This window comes from Pezoporus flaviventris, unplaced genomic scaffold (genome assembly GCF_033815535.1).
Source record: "Pezoporus flaviventris isolate CSIRO_AGI_PZ_B2104156 unplaced genomic scaffold, CSIRO_AGI_Pfla_v1 ptg000158l, whole genome shotgun sequence".
Lineage (NCBI taxonomy): Eukaryota > Metazoa > Chordata > Aves > Psittaciformes > Psittacidae > Pezoporus > Pezoporus flaviventris.
In genome coordinates this window covers 300,822-317,842 of record NW_026892706.1, presented here as the reverse complement: position 1 = coordinate 317,842, position 17,021 = coordinate 300,822, and the positions used below count along the sequence as shown (strand labels likewise).

At 47.5% G+C, this 17,021-nt stretch overlaps 2 protein-coding genes across 2 annotated transcripts in view; one reads left to right on the top strand and one right to left on the bottom strand.

Annotated features, from left to right (window-relative positions):
• Window positions 1–16,873, top strand: part of RNF213 (ring finger protein 213) — a 46,916-nt gene extending 30,043 nt beyond the window's left edge. Inside the window, 30 exon segments of the mRNA XM_061479923.1 lie at window positions 28–182; window positions 360–581; window positions 907–1,088; window positions 1,809–1,929; window positions 2,040–2,140; window positions 2,411–2,590; window positions 2,895–3,058; window positions 3,153–3,255; window positions 3,943–4,057; window positions 4,945–5,155; window positions 6,112–6,302; window positions 6,617–6,745; window positions 7,488–7,598; window positions 7,830–8,072; window positions 8,723–8,804; window positions 9,421–9,455; window positions 9,749–9,843; window positions 10,597–10,756; window positions 11,085–11,265; window positions 11,962–12,056; window positions 12,655–12,906; window positions 13,217–13,349; window positions 13,751–13,834; window positions 14,202–14,382; window positions 14,499–14,700; window positions 14,840–14,917; window positions 15,198–15,395; window positions 16,146–16,235; window positions 16,346–16,524; window positions 16,715–16,873. Coding sequence (XP_061335907.1) covers window positions 28–182; window positions 360–581; window positions 907–1,088; window positions 1,809–1,929; window positions 2,040–2,140; window positions 2,411–2,590; window positions 2,895–3,058; window positions 3,153–3,255; window positions 3,943–4,057; window positions 4,945–5,155; window positions 6,112–6,302; window positions 6,617–6,745; window positions 7,488–7,598; window positions 7,830–8,072; window positions 8,723–8,804; window positions 9,421–9,455; window positions 9,749–9,843; window positions 10,597–10,756; window positions 11,085–11,265; window positions 11,962–12,056; window positions 12,655–12,906; window positions 13,217–13,349; window positions 13,751–13,834; window positions 14,202–14,382; window positions 14,499–14,700; window positions 14,840–14,917; window positions 15,198–15,395; window positions 16,146–16,235; window positions 16,346–16,524; window positions 16,715–16,868 — 4,427 coding nt within the window. The 3' untranslated portion in view covers window positions 16,869–16,873.
• Window positions 1–17,021, bottom strand: part of SGSH (N-sulfoglucosamine sulfohydrolase) — a 294,044-nt gene that overhangs the window by 41,376 nt on the left and 235,647 nt on the right. The gene's annotated exons all lie outside the window — the stretch shown is intronic.

Genomic DNA, 17,021 nt, shown 5'->3' with positions numbered 1-17,021 from the left:
GCTTTTCTCTGCATTCCCATTTTCCAGACCTTGCTGAGAAGTTTGTGGATATCTTCCAGAAAACTGCACTGGGAAAATTTCTCTCTGCTCTGCCTGAGGGAGACAGGGAGATGCTCTTCCAGTGCTATACCACTGACTTCATTGCCTTGACCATTGGTGTGTCCTCTGCAAAGGAGCTGCAGGTCAGTGTGTGAATGGCTGCTGAGATTGCTGAGACCTTACTCACATTGTACGTTGTGCAACTGCCACGTTTCAGGCTGCGTGAAGTACCGGTTCTTGTCTGTCAGAGAACTTTGCTGGGGTTTCCAGTACAAAAGGAATGACACAGGTTTTCTTTTAACTTTGCTCTAAACTTGCAGTGCCTGCGAATTGCCTTCTTATCCTGTGTAGAGGAGCTGAAGGCAACATCTCCCATGAGAGAGGAGTCGGTGCTGTCCTTGCCTTGGGTCCACCTGGGATACAATCAGTTCAAGAGCCGCCTGCAGAACCTTGCCAGGATCCTGGCTGTACACCCCCGTGTGGTTGCCTACCTTGGTATCGAGGAAGGAGAGGAAGGACATGGAAGACCACATTCAGCGATGGTAGAGTCACTATGAAGTATTTTGTGATGCTCAGCACTAGCAGGGACCTCTATCCACTGAATTTTATCTCGTGTTCAGTCTCCTTTTGGTTTCTGCAACAGTAAAGTGGGGAGCCCAAGCTCAGTCAGGATCCCTAGTATCAGGAATAATCTCCTATGTTATCACTGTTAAGAGCAGATTTTGGAATAGTTTGCCCTTATGTTAATCAAGTAGAAGGTTATTCAGTAGAACGCATGCTATAGCAAGCCAGATTGAGAGCCCACGGCTCAGAAGTAATTCTGGAATGCAACTGTTGTGTTATACTTACCCCCTGTTGTGTGTCTAGGTTTTGGATGTGTTTGCTGCGATGGTATGTGCTGAAGAGCTGCAGAGTCAAGTGCAGACAGACCCCCCTGTGATTTGGCTGCAGAAAGTGAAGACTCTTCGTATGCCCATTGAGTTTCTGTGTAAAGAGAAGGTTTTACAGAGGAGTGGGAGTCAGTGCCATGAGCTGCTGAAGAAGCTTGAGTATGTACCACACATCTGCCCGCAATCTTGATCTTTTGCCTTGCTGTTAGTACAGGCTGAAAGCTGCTCTGGTGCTGCTTTTCTCACACAAAGACTTTGCAAACCTTTCCAGGCTCCTGCTAGGCCCAGTTACAGAGCAAGCATCAAGAACCAGATCTTTTTTTCCTCATCTCATGTAGATTCTCCCTCTAAATCTGGCAGCACCATCCAGTGCATTCCTGCTGGGTTCAAGGGTTAGTTAAAGCTCTCCTTAGGTTCCTGGTAACCAGCAATGTCTCCCCACTTCATCCTCTCTGCATTAAGACTCGGAGAGATGGAGCCTCATCTCTTGCAGACAAGGCCTGAGAGCTCTCCCAGTTTCTCATAGACCTTGTTTAGTTTAACCAAAATTCAGAAAATTTAGTTAATAGTGAATATTGTTAAGCACTTCCTTGATGTAGAAGTTAGAGCTGCAGGAAGGTCCTTGCAGTGGTCCTAGTTCTGCTGCAATGCTGACTACAGGAGCAGCTCCTGTGCCACCAGCTCACTGTGTTGGGTGCTGTGATGCTTTGTCCTCGACAAGAAGCCAGGGCTGATAATCAAAGGGCAAAGCAAGAGATTGCATAAGAATTGCACAAGTGCTGTAGTGGTGAGCATGAAAAGCAGGGAGGTCATTAGAGTGGCCTCACACTGCACTTCCATTCGTGCTCATAGCTTATAATTGTACTTTCCTTGCCACAGAGTCTGCTGGACCCGGGTTTTCTGCATGTCTCTCTTTGTGGAACACGTGTTGCTTGGCATCACCACTCTGATACCAGAACTTGAGGATTTAGTGAAAAAATACACTTTGCTTCTTGCCGAGGTAAGCAAAGATGGGATTTCACCTCTTCCCTGCTTGCTTCTGCTGACCATGTGAACTGTTGTCTGTGGTGTGAGAGCTGACTCATTCAGCTTTGTCCTTTTCCTCTGCAGTGTTTTCAGCACGATTCAGACATGAAAACCCATGCAACTTTTGTGGCAGTGATGAGAGTGCTGTGCCAGTGTAAGGAAGAAGTCAGCAATGGGCTTTACAGGTAATGACATTGAGACGAGTCAAGCGGCCAGTTGGGAATATTGCCAGCGTTGCAGCATGTTTCTGGGTGTAAAGCAGTGCTGCATACAATGGAATGAAAGCCAAGTGAAGAGTAATAACTTCCTTTTCATTCTGCGCCCTGAGGCTAAGCAGTTAACCAGCTGGTCTTACATTACCTCCTCGTGGTTTAGTTGCAGATAAACATCTTATTAAAGGCTTTTGCTAAGACAACATTGAAGCAATTGTGTCCATTGCTGTTTCTGGATTACAGCTACAGTCCGAAGTCCTGCATCATCTGCTTCAGAGAGCTGAAGGATCCCGTCCGCCTGCCCTGCAACCACGTGTTCTGCCAGAACTGCATCAGGATGTGGCTGGTACCAGCACAGATGCATTGTCCATACTGCAGAGTTGCCATGGAGGATGTCGATTTAAGCGTCTCCAAGGAGCTCAGGTACTTCCTCTCCAAGGTGGAAGCATTGCAGTGGGGCTGGTGGTGTGAGCAAATTCTGATTTGCTACCCTGAAGCTGTGAGCATGAGCAGAATGGGTGGAGGGAGCCCTGCTCTGTGTTCTGTTTGCTGTGTCAAAAGACAGCCTTTGCAGACAGTACTGCCGAAGTCTTGCACAAATCCAGCCTTTTGGAAAGCTGGAAAAGCATCTCACCTTGGTGATCTTTGCCTGTCTGCTCTGCTTTACCCATTACTTAAGTGGCTCTGTATTTGAGCATTGTCCTAATGCTTTTTCCCCTTCTCCTAGTGAAGCCATAGCAAGAAATGCCGAGTTCCGGCAGAGATGCAATAATTTCTTCATCGATGTGGTCACTACCATGTGCTTCAAGGACAATGAACCCCCTGAGGCAGAGGTGATCCAAGAGCTCTTCAATCTGCTTTTTGTTCACAGAAGGGTCGTGGAAGGTTCAGGTGAGCTCCCGCCTTCCTGCTGCTCAGCCTCATGGAGCTCATTCTCTTGCTGCTTCCGCTCGCCTGCCAAACGTGTCCTTTTCTATCTGCACAGATCACCCTACTGTCCACACAAAGCTTCTGTCCCCGTTTAATGAAGAAGTGGATGAAACTCCCATCATCCGCTCAGTGATGCTGAAGCTCCTCTTGAAGTACAGGTGAGCGCGGTGAGACAGCTCATGGCTGTTACGTGAGGGAGTGTTCATGGGCTCATCAAACCAACCTCACTGTTCCCCTCACTGCCGTACTGTTCATTGAATTTGAATCATTACAGGTGAAGTTCATCCTGTGCCTTTTATTAATCATGCAGCTTGGCTGGCTTGCATGTAGCTTGTGTTGAAGCGTCTGACCGGTCGGTGCCACGGTGTACCTAAACTTACACTGAATGTGGATGGCTTGGGTGACATAGAGGTAGCTGGCTAACTGATGTGCTCTAGAGCAGCAAAGCAATACTCATCCACAGACACTAAATCAAGAATGATCTTTTGTATGCTCACACAGACCTCTCCATTCACACTAAGCTCTTCCAGCCTCCCTTTGCAGTCAGTGCACAGGAAGCGATTTCTCAAGTGTGATTATCTCCTGATTCAGATGCTTAAAATAAATCAGATGAGTTATGCCCTAGAAATGCTAATTTAGTCTTGTTGAGGATAAAAGCCTAGCTCAAACTGTGAAGCGAGATGACATCTGGCAAAACATGGCACAACAGCTTTTCCAGCTTCCAGGTGGATCCAGAGTCACCCTCGCTTGTCACAGGGACACAATCAGTAGTTTGGTCATGCTTTAGAACACAAGTAGTAGTCAGTATTGCAGTTGTGGTAAGGGAGTGTTTCTGTCTCCTGTAGCTTCAATGAAGTGAAAAGCGATGTGCAGCACTACCTGTCCCGGGTAGAGCACGATGAGCTCCTAGAGAAAAATGATAAAAAAGAACTCTACTTGCTTTTTGTCAACTGCTTGGAGGTAAGAGCTGGTGGGGAAGAGCTGGGAGTGAAACTGGTGCAGGGGAAGCAACAAGGCCAAGAACAGAAATTCTTCCACAGTTTGACAGGTTTCTTGTGCACACAACCAGCTGCCCAGCTAGAAAGCCCAAAAGGAAGCTTATATCAAATCACCTGCTCTTCAGTAACTGGCCTTGCTTTTCCAGGGAAGGTTTGCGTGCCCGCAGCATTACAGCAATCCTTCTTTCTCTTGGACACCTTGGGCTGGTATTTAAGTGTTAAGTGAGGCCTGATAAGAGTCAAACTCCAGCGCAGAAGTGCAGTGAGCAGGGGGATTTCTAGTTGCAGTAGTCTGCTACTGGGCTACTTGTTTTCACAGACACTGTTTGTTTGCAGAGCTGTAGATTATGATGCTGTTTGGATTGTTCCCTTTCCTCCCTTGCATAACTTCTAGTACTATGGACAACTTTAAGCAAACTTGACAGCAGGGCAGAGGTTTCATTTCTTGCAGTCTGCATTACAATGGTGACTTTGTAGATAAGATCAGAGTCTGGATTCTTGCTGAGGGTAAGTCAGCTAGAGCTTGGCATCTTGGAACGTGTGATGTGTGTTTCAGCATGCGTGTGGCCAGGCAGCATGCTCATAACTCCTCCTCATCTACATGCTTAGGAAATATGGGAAAGCTTGGGTGCGTTGCTGACAATGGTGTTTGATCTGGCAAAGGTTTAGGATATGCACTGGAGAGATCACAGGGAGGAGCTAACAGCATTGGGGTGGAGGGTGCTGTGAGATATAAAAGTTTAATGTGCTTATTGCAGTGTGGATGCATTGGAGACGGGAAGTACCAATGCACAGGACATCAGATTCAAGTGGTTCTGCCACTCATGCAATGTTCTGGCCCATCTTTAGGATGCCATGTGCGAGAAGTCTGAGGGCAGCCTTGGATATGAGCACAGAAACTCTCTGCCTGGAGATGGAGGCTTTCTAGAGAGCTACCACCCAGAGAACAGTCAAGAAGCTCCTCGGGAATCATCTGTTGAATATCTGCAGGCAGTAGCCAAGGTTCGCCTGTACCTGAGCCGGGCTGCAGAGCTGCTCTTTGACTTGCATGAGCCCAGAGGTAAGTCTATTCTGCTATCAAATAGAAATGCTGTATCCAGAGCCAAGTCATCATGGGAGATGGGCTGGATGTGGCCAGTACACTTGTGCTGTGCTAGAACTTGTTTTGATGTATGGCCAAGGGCAAGTGCATCAGTTTTCTCCTTCTTTTCTTTCATTAAAAGTGTCAGGCACTATTGGTTCTCTTTACCATGCATTAGAAGTGCTCTAGAACTTGCAAGGCTGTGCTGGTGACCTCTGGGGTGCAGTTACATAGGAGCTGGGCCTTTGGAAGATTTATTTGATCCTCTAGATGCTAACAGTGAAATTTTATTTAGAGCCAACCCAACTGAACTTTACTGAATAAATGAATAAACTGTAACTGATGCTCAGATACATGACTGCTGTAAGGCTGATGGGTTTATATGAGTGAGAGCTCTGAGCGGCTAAAAATGATGAGGAGATATTTAAAACTAAGTAACGGAAGTTTTGAGCTGATTTGCTGACCCAGTAAAGGAGACCAGCGTGTGGAGAGTCTTGGATACACAGTTTGTGAAGCACTGAAGTGCAGTAATGTAACTAGTTCCAAGGACTTCAGTGTCCAGCCCTTGCATTGAGGATGTCAGGCTAGTGAGATACATCCCAGGAGATTGTCCTTAGTGAGCACCATCACCTTGGCAGCTGAGACAATGGAAAGCCATAATCGAGCAAGACAGAAGAGTTCTGAGAATGAACTACCAGTAAATGGGAAAACTTGTCCTTGAGAGAGGGAAATGGAAGCAGAGTATGTCACCCTCTGTCAAAGACTGAACTCCGGCTGAGGAAATGCTCTGGACAAGCATAAGAGGAAGAGAGGGCTCTCAAGTTCTCCTGTGTACTTAGTACCAGTAGGATGGACTTGGTGCTGCACTGCTGCTGACTGAAGTTTTACAAGGTAGGGTGCAGCTTTGCCTCTCTTTGTCTCTCTTCCCTTTACAGAGCAAGAGCAGGTAGAGGAGAAGCAGCGTTACCTGGCAAATGTGAGGGCGTTCTGCAGCCGCACCAGGAATGACTGGCATTGTGTTTACCTCGTCCGGAAAGTTGCTAGTCACTATGGGATGGAATTTGCTCAGAAGCTTGCCACAGAGGCACAGTATAAGTGGGTGTTCCCAGAGGAAATTCTGCAGCAGGTAAAGGTGTCTCCTTGGAGATGGCTCTTCAGTTTGTGCTGCTTTTGGGGTGTTCCTACTGTTGCATGGCTCCTGGGGGCACACCACAGTGGGAGTAAAGGTGACTTACGCTCACTCGCCGTTGAATGGAGTTTCTTAGGGCAGCATTTGGGTTGCCGTGCCTGCTGCCTCTTTGCAAAGACTGAAACACCACAGTTCTCGGGAGGAAGAGGAGATTCTTCCTTCTCCAGTGGCTGGTTAATGTCCACAGTGCTTTTGTGGACATTAATGTGGTTAATGTGCGCAGTAATGTCTGTGGGCTTTTCCCCTTGTAGGTGCAGAACAGCCAGTCTAATCACATCGATCGCTACCTGGCATGTGGTGAGAGTTACAGGGTCCTGCGTGATGCTGTGGGGCAAGCCATGATCGAGTGTAAGACTGAGGGGCTTCTAGAGGCAGAGAAGGTAGGACACATGCTCCTCACCACAAGCCTTGGGGGATCTGGGCGGCCAGTGTTTGACTTCGTGTTCCTGTTAGCAGTGTCTCTTCCAGGGGAGATAACTGAGTTGCTTTTGCTTTACTCTGGTTTATGCTGGCAGACACACGCACGTTTGCTTTGCTTTCTCACCTGTGTTCTAGCATAGGTAACTGAGGTTATTTCTGTGGGTTATTCCTTGCTTTCCTCCCCTTCTGATCTACCACAGAGGGTTGTTTTACAGCGAGCAACACTGGCACCTTGTAGCCAACTGAAAGGACAGTAGGCAGATAGTAGGAGAAGCTTTCTGCCCCCTCCCTGCCTGCCCATAGCTGGCATGCAGAACTCAAGCAGGTGACTGATCTCTGTGTGACTGTAACCTTTTTCCAACAGGTATTTTGTGTAAGAAAAGAAGCTTGCAAACAAAGGACTATGAATGTTTCCATACCATCTATTGCACGCTGGTTGTGATTTATGTTTTCACTTTTGATTTGAGGGAAGGCATGTACAGGTTGCTGCCTATGAAGACAGCAGTTCTGACTGGATGTTAGAAGAACAAAACACTTGGGAGGGTTCTGATGTGAAACCCTCCTGGCAGATTTCAATCTGAACAGCCATTCCTGTGCTATTCCATTTGGTTTGTGGGGAGAGGTTACCAGAGCATATCCAGTATCTTTAGCTGTGACAGCCGTAGCCTGTTCTCTGCCATCTCACGCGTTCTTCTTTCCTAGGCATCCAGCAGCTCCCCGGCCGTACAATCTGCCCATCTGCTCCTGGCTATTTTCAGAGAGGTCACTGCCCTCTATGGAGTTAGTGACTCCAGTCTTCATCCCAAACGGCAGGTGAGGTACTTCACGTTGGAGGCTTGCGACAAGCATTGCTTCCTTGATAGGGATGAATGAGATTTGAATAACTGGTAGAAAAGCCTTTTGTTCCTCTGCCCCAATATGGTTATGTGCTGATCTGAGCAGACTGGAAATGGGCAGCAGCAGGGGCAATGCAGCTGGGAGGCAGCTGATAGTTTAGTGAGCGATATCAGGCTGGTTTTAATTCTTTTAAATATGTGCTCTCAGCAAACAGCTGCTATGAGTGACTTCATCCAGAGCTCCCAAGTCCTGAATTCTGCAGACGTGCAGGACTTTGCATCTTCTCTCGTGATGAATGCGCTGCCATCTCTGAGAGTGGACCCTCAGAGCTTCAGCCACCACGGGGCCCTGACTGAGATGGCTGTTCACACCGCAGCAGTCCTGCTCTGCGGGAGGAACCCCGTCCTGGGGCCCCTGAGGAACCTGGCATTCCACCCGCACACCATGCAGGTAGAGGTTTAACTTGGATGGCAGTTCAGCACCTTGCTAGTTCTTTCATGCATCTGCTGGACCCTCTATAGCCCAGCCTTTGTCAACATCAAAAGCACCAACTTGTTTTAGCTGTGATTTACCAATGTGTGATTTTTTTCGGTGTGGTTGGGATTATTTAGCACAGCCACAAGGTCTGGACTGGTACCTTTTCAAGGCACCTCTGCATCCTGAGCAGTCAGGCAAACACACTTGGTATTTGAGTGAGTCTGAAAGCAGTGGGTCATACTGGGGAGACCTGTGTGCTCTGTAATGGCTCCTGGAGCCCTAGGCTGAGTAGAGCAGCAGATCCCTCTGCCCCTACTTCTCCTGGCTATCCGTGGTGTAAGGAAACATGCTGGTACACAGCAAGGTACGTCAGGCCACCCCGAGAGGAATCCAGTTTAGGATGTCTAGAGAAGTGCACTTTCAGATCTGAACAACGCTGACAGTTCTTAAGAGTGGATTTTCAAAGGCAGAACTTGAAAATGTGCATGTGTATCATCTGCATGAGCTCTGCTCTCAGATGTCTCTTGTTCCCCATTGTGAGTAAAGAGCCAGGAAGCTACTGCTACAGGGAGCAAGTGATCTGTGTATTCATTTGTCACCTTGTTTCCTTTTTCCTCCTTTAGTACTCTTTTCTGCCTACAATGCCAGAAGATATCATGGCTCAGGCGAGGACCTGGGAAGGACTGGCCACTCTGTGCTGGTACAGTAAGTGCTCCTGACTGGCTCTGCAAGAAATTCAGGGATAATCCTTGGGTTTTGAATGAAACTGTTCCAAACGTGAGGACAGACACGCTCCTTGCCATGAGTCATCCCTCGTAAAGTACCGTTTGTAGCTATGGTTTATGTGGGCAGTGAACCAAAGGGCACTGAGCTTCTGTTTAGTCTCAAGCTTGTAGCTGTTTGCAAAGTCTGAGGGTGCAGAGGAGCTGCCCTGTTACTTCTGGCAGGGGTAAAGCAGTGTGAGCAGAAGAGGAGCTCCCAGCCACCTTCTTGGCCAGCTTTCAGTTCTCTGCTTTCTGCAGTAGGATCCTACTGCAGACCAGGAATCTGGGAAGGGAGTATTCATGTTTACCAGCCCATTGGTACTCAGTAGCAGAATCTTTCAGGCTTCCATTCCTTGCTTTTCAAGGAGAAGCGCTGAAAAATGCCTTGTGTTCCTATGGGAGCCCTGTCACTCCTCAGAGCTTTGGAACAGTCAGTGCTTTTGGTTAGATCTTGAAGCAGCTTTATTGCTCCAAAATGATGGTCTCTACAAAAGGGGGTAATGGGGGCTTTATAAGCGTCTGTCTTACAATACTGTCCTGTTTCTTTCTCTTGATAGTATGTCCAAATGGCCACCCTTGCGCTATAGGAGAGGTAAGAATTTGGGACTGGGGGGTGTGGGGTTTAAGCAGGCATCATTTACAACAATAAATGAGTTTATTTATGGGTTTAATGCTTAATGTTCTGTTGCACAGTGGTTCATTTGCTAAACTCTGTAGTATTGATTATTTTGCCGTTGTAAAATTTACAATAGCTCTAACACAGCTTATACCATAGCTCCAGGAAACGGGAGAGGCACAGGTCCTGTGCCCTGTATGTGTTCTCTGTCTGTGCTGGAGAGGGGCTCCTGCCCTGGAATTGAGTGTTCTTCTTTTGCTTTTTGCCAGTGTGGGCTCCCCATGGAAACCAGCCGTTGTGTGGACTGCGGGGTCAGAGTTGGAGGGGTAGCGCACAAACCGCTGCAGGGCTTCCAGGAATTCCGGTATGCTTTTGATTCCTTTCCCTTTTCAGTGCTAAGTGATGCAGTACTTGCCTCTCATGCTTACAAGGCAAAAGGTACCGACCACTTCATGCTGCTCTCTGGAAGGTGGCACATGGGATTCCCCCATTAGCTCAGACTTCTGAGGGGGAAGAGGCTCAGCTGCTAGGAGTGCTGGTGTAACTCTGACCTTGCAGAAACTGCCTTAACATAAGATCTTGTCAAGCTGCTGGTTCAGAGTTTTCCATCTCCCTGCTTGTCCAGGCCGACACAGTTTGTGGTTCTACACCAGCATATAGTAATGGGCAACCTTTTCTGAAGTGGATCAGCGTGACTGAGGAAGTCCTTCCAGAGCTCCAGTAACTATGGCTTGTGCTCCCTGCTCCTCGATTCTCTGGGGAACCATGCACAGCCCTTGTGTAAGAATGCTGAAGTTACGAATTCTAGCAGCAGTGGTTTCTTATCTACCTAATGTGGAGTTGCCCAATCTTGCCCTGCAGGGCTGGATGTTGCCTCTTTCATGTAAAACTTTAGGAAGAGATGTCCAAGCAAGAGTAATGAGCCAGCAAAACCAAATAAATCACCTTGTTTCTGTACAAAACTTACTGCAAGTCCTCATTCCCCTGTAGCGCTTTCAACTGGCAGCTTTTGTGGCATTCAGAGATGCTACCGGTCAAACAGACGTTGCTGGGTATAAAAGACATCTCATGTTTGCTTTGTCGAGGCAAAAAACCCTGTACATACACTTTCCAACAGGAGTCAGGAAGACAGAACTCGGACTGGCCACGTGCTTGGAGATGTAAAAGACAGAAAAACAAAAGGAGTGTCTGACCGGGGCATGTCCCCACTTGTCTTTGTTCTGACACGCTTGCTCACACATCTGGCAATGTTCCTGGGAGCCACCAAAGATCCTCAGGTACCTTCCCATCATAGTACCAAGTAGCTACATAAAATGAAATGAAACCTTTGAACGGTGCAAGTCCCTTTCATCGTATTGCCAAGTAACTGGGGCAGTCTTTCAAGATGCAAGACCCCAGATTCACTTCCCTCCTTGCCCTGCAGTGATTTTGGTTCCTTCATGCACTTCCATGCATGGAAATGCATATACACACCCTGCCTCTATTCAAGTGGTAGGAACTGTATGGGACAGAGTTGCCTCTCTGATGGCACTGTAGTTCTGCATGGCTTGTGCTTGAACTGGATGTTATCGGTGATGCTCATTCTTGCCTTTTCTGGCTCTTCAGTCACTACAGAACATTATCAAGCCACCAGTGCACAACTCTGTGAGTTTCCTGCAGCAGCACATTCAGGAGGACCTGGCACAGCTGACAAAGATCCTGGGGAAGAGTGTGGATGAGACTATCAACATCTTTCACCTTGTCCTCAGCAGCTTTCTCAAGGACCCCCATCAGCACCCAGGCCAGTGTAAGGATACCTGCCATATGACAGCTGCAGGCTGTGTCAGCACTCGAAGGGCAGCAGTCGTCTGGCTGCTTTGCCAACAGACAGTAGCTGAACTGATGAGGAAGATCCAGAAATGTGAGGCTTGTTTCTCAGCGTAGGGAGTGAAGAATTTTTGGCTGTTCACTTCTTCAGTGGAGTACGTGGGGCTTGCAAGGTTTGGTGCATAATTCTGGAAAGGAATTACTGCATAAATAACCTCATGTTGTGTTGACAGAGCTTTCAGCTCACCAGCAGAGGTGCTACTCAACTCAGTCATTGACTCATTGTGTCATACAGGGATTTATATGCAATAGCCATATTTTGAGTGTGTGCCAGCTGAATCCGTATTCTGAGCTCTGCTCCTTGGTCTGTCGTTGATCATGGTCTGACCTTGGACAACTTGTTCAACCTTTCTGGGATTATGAATGACTGGTGTAAATGTCCCTGTCCTTCAAAGGAAGGACTGGACTGAAGCTGCTGAAAACCTGAGATCACTGTGGGCTGTTTTGGGTGACACTATCCAGTTAGACCAAGATAGTTAGGTCGTAGGACCTCCATAATTGCTCGTGGGTTCATGATGCTAACTTGCAAGGATGTCACATCTGAAAGCTTAGAGAATGTGTGCTTTCTTTAAACTAAAATGTTGCAGTTGTAAGAGACTAAATATTCCTGTTGCAGGGCCAGTTCAGTTTGATGATGTGCTCTCCACCAAGGAGAAGAGAAACACATGGGAAAAAATTGTTGCAAAAACAATTATTATTCCTGAATTGGAGGTGAGAAATCTTCTGTATCAAACTTGAGTAGCTGTGCAGTTCAAAAGCCACTTACTGGAAATCTGACTGGCTACAGTATCTGTGCTATAGACTTTTCACCCAGCTATTCCTAAAGCCAAGCCATCTGTGACACAGCTGCAGGTTAGCTTTCATTTGTGAGTGTCAGCCAACTTTATTTTACTTGTGGAAATGAGTATCTGAGACTAGAGCTGTTGAAAGTACTTGTCCAGGTGAGCACACGGTTGCCCCAAATGTATCCTGTCTGCTTTTTGTTCCCTTATATACACCATCTCAAGAATGGAAACCCTGTGAGCTGGATGAGCTGGAGAACAAAAAATAACGTTATTATTATTTTATTATTATCATTTAGTTATTATTATATTTATTTTTAATATTAATTGTATAATATTTATTTTATTATCATTTATTATGCTGTCTTGCAGTATGTTTTACATATGATCCCTGGGAGCTCATCTTCTGTTCTGACATACTTGTGTCAATTGGTCATCAAGCTCTTAGGGAAACAGACTCTGGCGGTTCTGTGTGGCAGGACACTGCCAGCTCTGATCTCGTTCTTTGGTTGGGTTTTTTAATGCAGGATTTGGACAAAAAACTTCTGAAGCTAAACAGACAAATACAAAAGGACGAGAGGATTTGTTCCAATCCAGTAGTGAAAATCGTGTATGGTGACCCAGCCACTTTCCTGTCCCAGCTGCCAAGGGACAGTCACATACATCACTCCAAGATGTGGAGCTGCCGGAAGAGGATTTCAGTGGAGAACCTGGGCCATGTAGTCCAGCAGAAGAATGCCAAGGACAGTGTCCCTCTCCTTTGGAAGTTCCTGCAGAAGGTGGGTGCGACACAGGGATGAGGCTGCAATGGTCAGAGATCAGTTCACAGAACCAGACTGGTTGTGGCTGGAGGGGACCTCTGGAGGTTGTCAGGTCCAACCCTGCTCAGGCTGGTTGTCCCTACAGCCAGTTACCCAGGACTAAGGCACCACTTGATTATACAGTCTCTATTCTCATAACTTTAATCTCGAGTACTGCACATGTAAAATAGTTTTCATTACAAATATTTCAAAAGTAATTCCATGGGAAGTATTCAAACCTGGTTCATCTGGGAACAAGCTTCCTCACAGGCCCCCTTTCCTCTTCCAGGAAACAGAACTGAGGCTGGTGAAGTTCTTACCAGAGATTCTGGCTCTGCAGAGAGAGTTGGTGAGGCGATTTCAGAACACCGCCGATGTCAAACATGGCTCCATCAGAGACTTCCTCAACGAACCCCTCTCAGGTGAGAAGACTCTGAAAAAACTCTAACTGGGGAAACAAAAAGCACCGGATAGTCCAGTTGAAAATGAAGGTGGAAAGTTCTCTTGAGCTGCAATCTTAAGCCCTCATTTTCCTTTCTTATGGAGACCTTAACCCTGGAGTTAAACTTGGAAAAGTCATCAGGTGACTTTAAAGACAATTAAGCACAGGAAGATTGTGCACAAGGGACAGAGGGGACTCAGCTCAGATAGGCAAGATAAATCCCTCAATGCAGCAGTGCGTTTACTTAACTTTTTAAGCTCTGTCCTAGAGTAGGGCCTGCCTAAAGGTGGAAGAGATGTCCTTCCATTCATGAGCAGCATGCAGATGGTTTGTGGTAACTCCTTCAGTTGTACTTAAGCACATCTTTCTGTTACTCCTCAGATGTGATGAGGGAACTGTTACAGAGGAGAGTGAATGTGTTTCTGTCTGTCTGGAACAAGCTGAGAAGCTCACTGGACACCAATGGTGAGTCCTCTTCTTTCCCAGCATTGTTTTGAGGGCGATAGGAACAAGGGCTTCCCAGCTGTTTAACAGTGCTCCTCTGCTCTTCACCAGTTCAAGTTCCTTCTATCAAAGATGTTGAGACATATGCTCAGAACTGACCCTGCCCATTAAAGGTTTGGGAAGATCTGAGTGCAGAGGGAAGAATTTGTTTCCCTTCTGCGAAAGTCTCGCCTGAACTTGTTCCCTTTCGTGCTTATCTATAAGGGAAAGAGCACTGCTCTGCTCAAGTTCTGTACTTTCTCCTGACATGGGTCAGCTCAGGAGAGGCTTGCTCATCGTGGGCTGGCTCTGGGTCACCTCAAGCAGTCTTCTCTGCCTTTTATTTCAGGGGAAATTAAGCTTCCTGAAGGCTACTGTAAGGCTGACCTGACCCTGGACAGCAAGTTTGAGGTCCTTCTGCCACGTCGACGGGGACTGGGCCTCTGCTCCACAGCGTTAACCAGTTACCTCATTAGTCTGCACAATGACTTCATCTACTCGGTGAACAAGCACATCAAGCAAGATGATAGGTATGTTGCTAGGCATTTTTGGGGGGCTCTGTTGTATTATCTGCTACAGCACAACCAGCTTTTCCTGCTTCATAAAGGCTTCTTGCTCTAAATGGAGGCTGTTTTCTCTTCTGCAGGTACTTGATCAGTCCTTCAGAAGTGGCTGACCTGCACTTGATCAGTTATGAGGCTGAGAAAGACCTGATTCCTCTGATCCTGTCCAACTGCCAGTACAGCATGGAGAAGGGAGGGGAGACGTTGCAGGACTTTGATTTGGAGAAGATCCAGCAGCAAGTCATCAGCAAATTCCTGCAGGGGAAACCACTCATCACCTTAACGGTAGGACAAGGCAGCTTAGCTATGCTTCCTGCAGACAACTTCTCAGCTGCTGCTGGAGCCCTGCAGTGTTTGCTGCAGCTGGGCATGCGCTGTAATGGGACAAGCAAAGCTTTACAGCTGTGGGTTTCTCTCCTGACAGGGAATACCCACCCTGGTGTACAGACATGATCGGAATTACGAACAGCTCTTCAATGATGTCAGGAATAAGGTGGATCAGGTGGGTTTCTGCACTGGAGGAAACGGGGCAAGCACATGATCCCTGATGTCCCAAGAAATGTCAGGTTTGTCCTCTGAAGGCTGGTCCACTAATCTCTCACCATGCCTTGAACGGGTGCCCTCTGTCAGTCAGGATTTAAGAAAGAAAGGGATACACTTAAGCACTGTCAGTTTCCTAAATCAGGGCCTCTGCCATCTTCCATGGCTTTAGCAACTTGAGCAGTAAATAAGGATTGCCTCCAAACTAATGCTGGCAACTGCTTTGACTTCATGGTTTTCAGAGTGCTCTCCCCAGTTCTGTGATGAACATGATCAGTGGAGAACTACAGTCTTACAGTGATGTCTGTGATGCTCTGTCTGTCACCGAAATTACCCTGGGATTCCTGGCCATGGCTGGAGAGCATCGAGAAATGCTTTTGACAGACTACATCGAGAAAGTTCTGCACATGGGTGACCAGACAAACCCTCACGTACTGCAGGTGAGTCCTGAGAGCAAAGCTCTTATTATTATGGGATAAAATCCAGGCAGTCTGATCTCCAAGCCCAGCACAAGTTCAGCTTGAAAAGGTGATAGAATTCCCTCTCCACTGTATTCAACATCAGGGAGGAAACAATTTTCACTTCCCCTGCAACCAGTGGGAGCATCTAATAGTTTGTGGTGCTCAGCAGGTTCTTGCAGAACCCTACAGAAGGGTCAGGTGCAGGATGTGCAGAAGGTCAGACTTCTCTGCAGATCCAAGTTCTTCTGTCAGCACCAGGAAGGAGAATTCTCAGTTGAGTGTCAGCATAATTAGTTGCAGTGCTAAACCTGAGAAAAGGGAGAACTCTCAATTATGAGTCAGCTTTCAGTGACACTGGTTTGCTGCTGCTGAGCAGGATTGAAAATATCCCTTTACCTCTCAGAAGTGGTGACAGGGCAAGGTTTTATCCACTAATGATGTGTGAAGAGGCCCTTGACTGATAAGGGCCAAAGGCACCATGTTATGACAAGTACGTGTGACAGGGCCCAATCACTTTCCCACTCCCTTTCATGATGCCAGAAAGATGGATTATTGAAGGCAAAATGGGGAAGAGGGAGAGAAGCCTATTGCAGACCTGGGTGAAAAGGGCTCAGTGAACTCCCTCCCTCTGCCTTGTGCTCGGCTGCATGGGCATGGCAGGGTGTGGCCAGGTTCCTAAATACATCCTTTACACCCAGGGTCACTCCATAGATGTGTTTTCTCTTTCAGGCCCTCAGACAATGCCACCTAAAGCACAACATAGCCCTGTGGCGGCTTCTCTCTACCCGCAAATCTGAGCAGCTTCTGCGCCTCAAAAGGGTAAGGTACCCTCATAACGTAACTGTCTCATCAGCTTTTCCCTCTCCTCCAACGGAAGTTGCTCAAATGTGTGTGTTCGGTTTGGTTTTATTCCCTAACTGCATTTTTAGGACCCTTTTGTGGACATCAATGATGTCTACAAAGCCGAGCTCACTCCAGAGACCTCCAAGCTCCTCACCACCTTCCTTGTAAACTCAAGGCTGGAAACCTTCCTGCAGGAACTCCATGAAATGATAGTCTTGCAGCTGAGACACATCCACGCTGTGGATAAATTCAGACCCAACTGGAGGTAAGAGCTGTGTAGCCCAAACACACCACAGTTGTTAACTTAGGCTGCTCTGGCTCTAAAAATGCACGTGATGGAAATGGTTCCCTTGGCAAATGACTGCCCCGCTGTGCTCAGGAACACGCTACTGCCATGTGGCACTTGCAGTTTTCTATACACCATTTATTAACACTACTTCTGCTCTGTTTTCCAGCCTGAAGGAATCGCTCCTGCCTTATCTTGATGCAAAACGCTCCGAGTTAGCCACAGAGCTGGAGGAGCTCTTCCCGGACGAGATTTTTCTCTCTCAGGTTACCGCTACCTGGAAAGCGGCTGCTGTCTTCAAACGGGAGCGCAGGGAGCACTAGGCCGGGCAGCAGCACGGGCTCGGACCGACGGGCCCAGGCAGTGCCACTGCCGCACACACACGGTGCTGGTGCCCTCCCCTGCCTGCGCTCCGGGGGTTTGGGCTTCGGCTTCTTTGCTAACTTCTGCACCCCTGGGCTGGGGCAGAGAGCGGG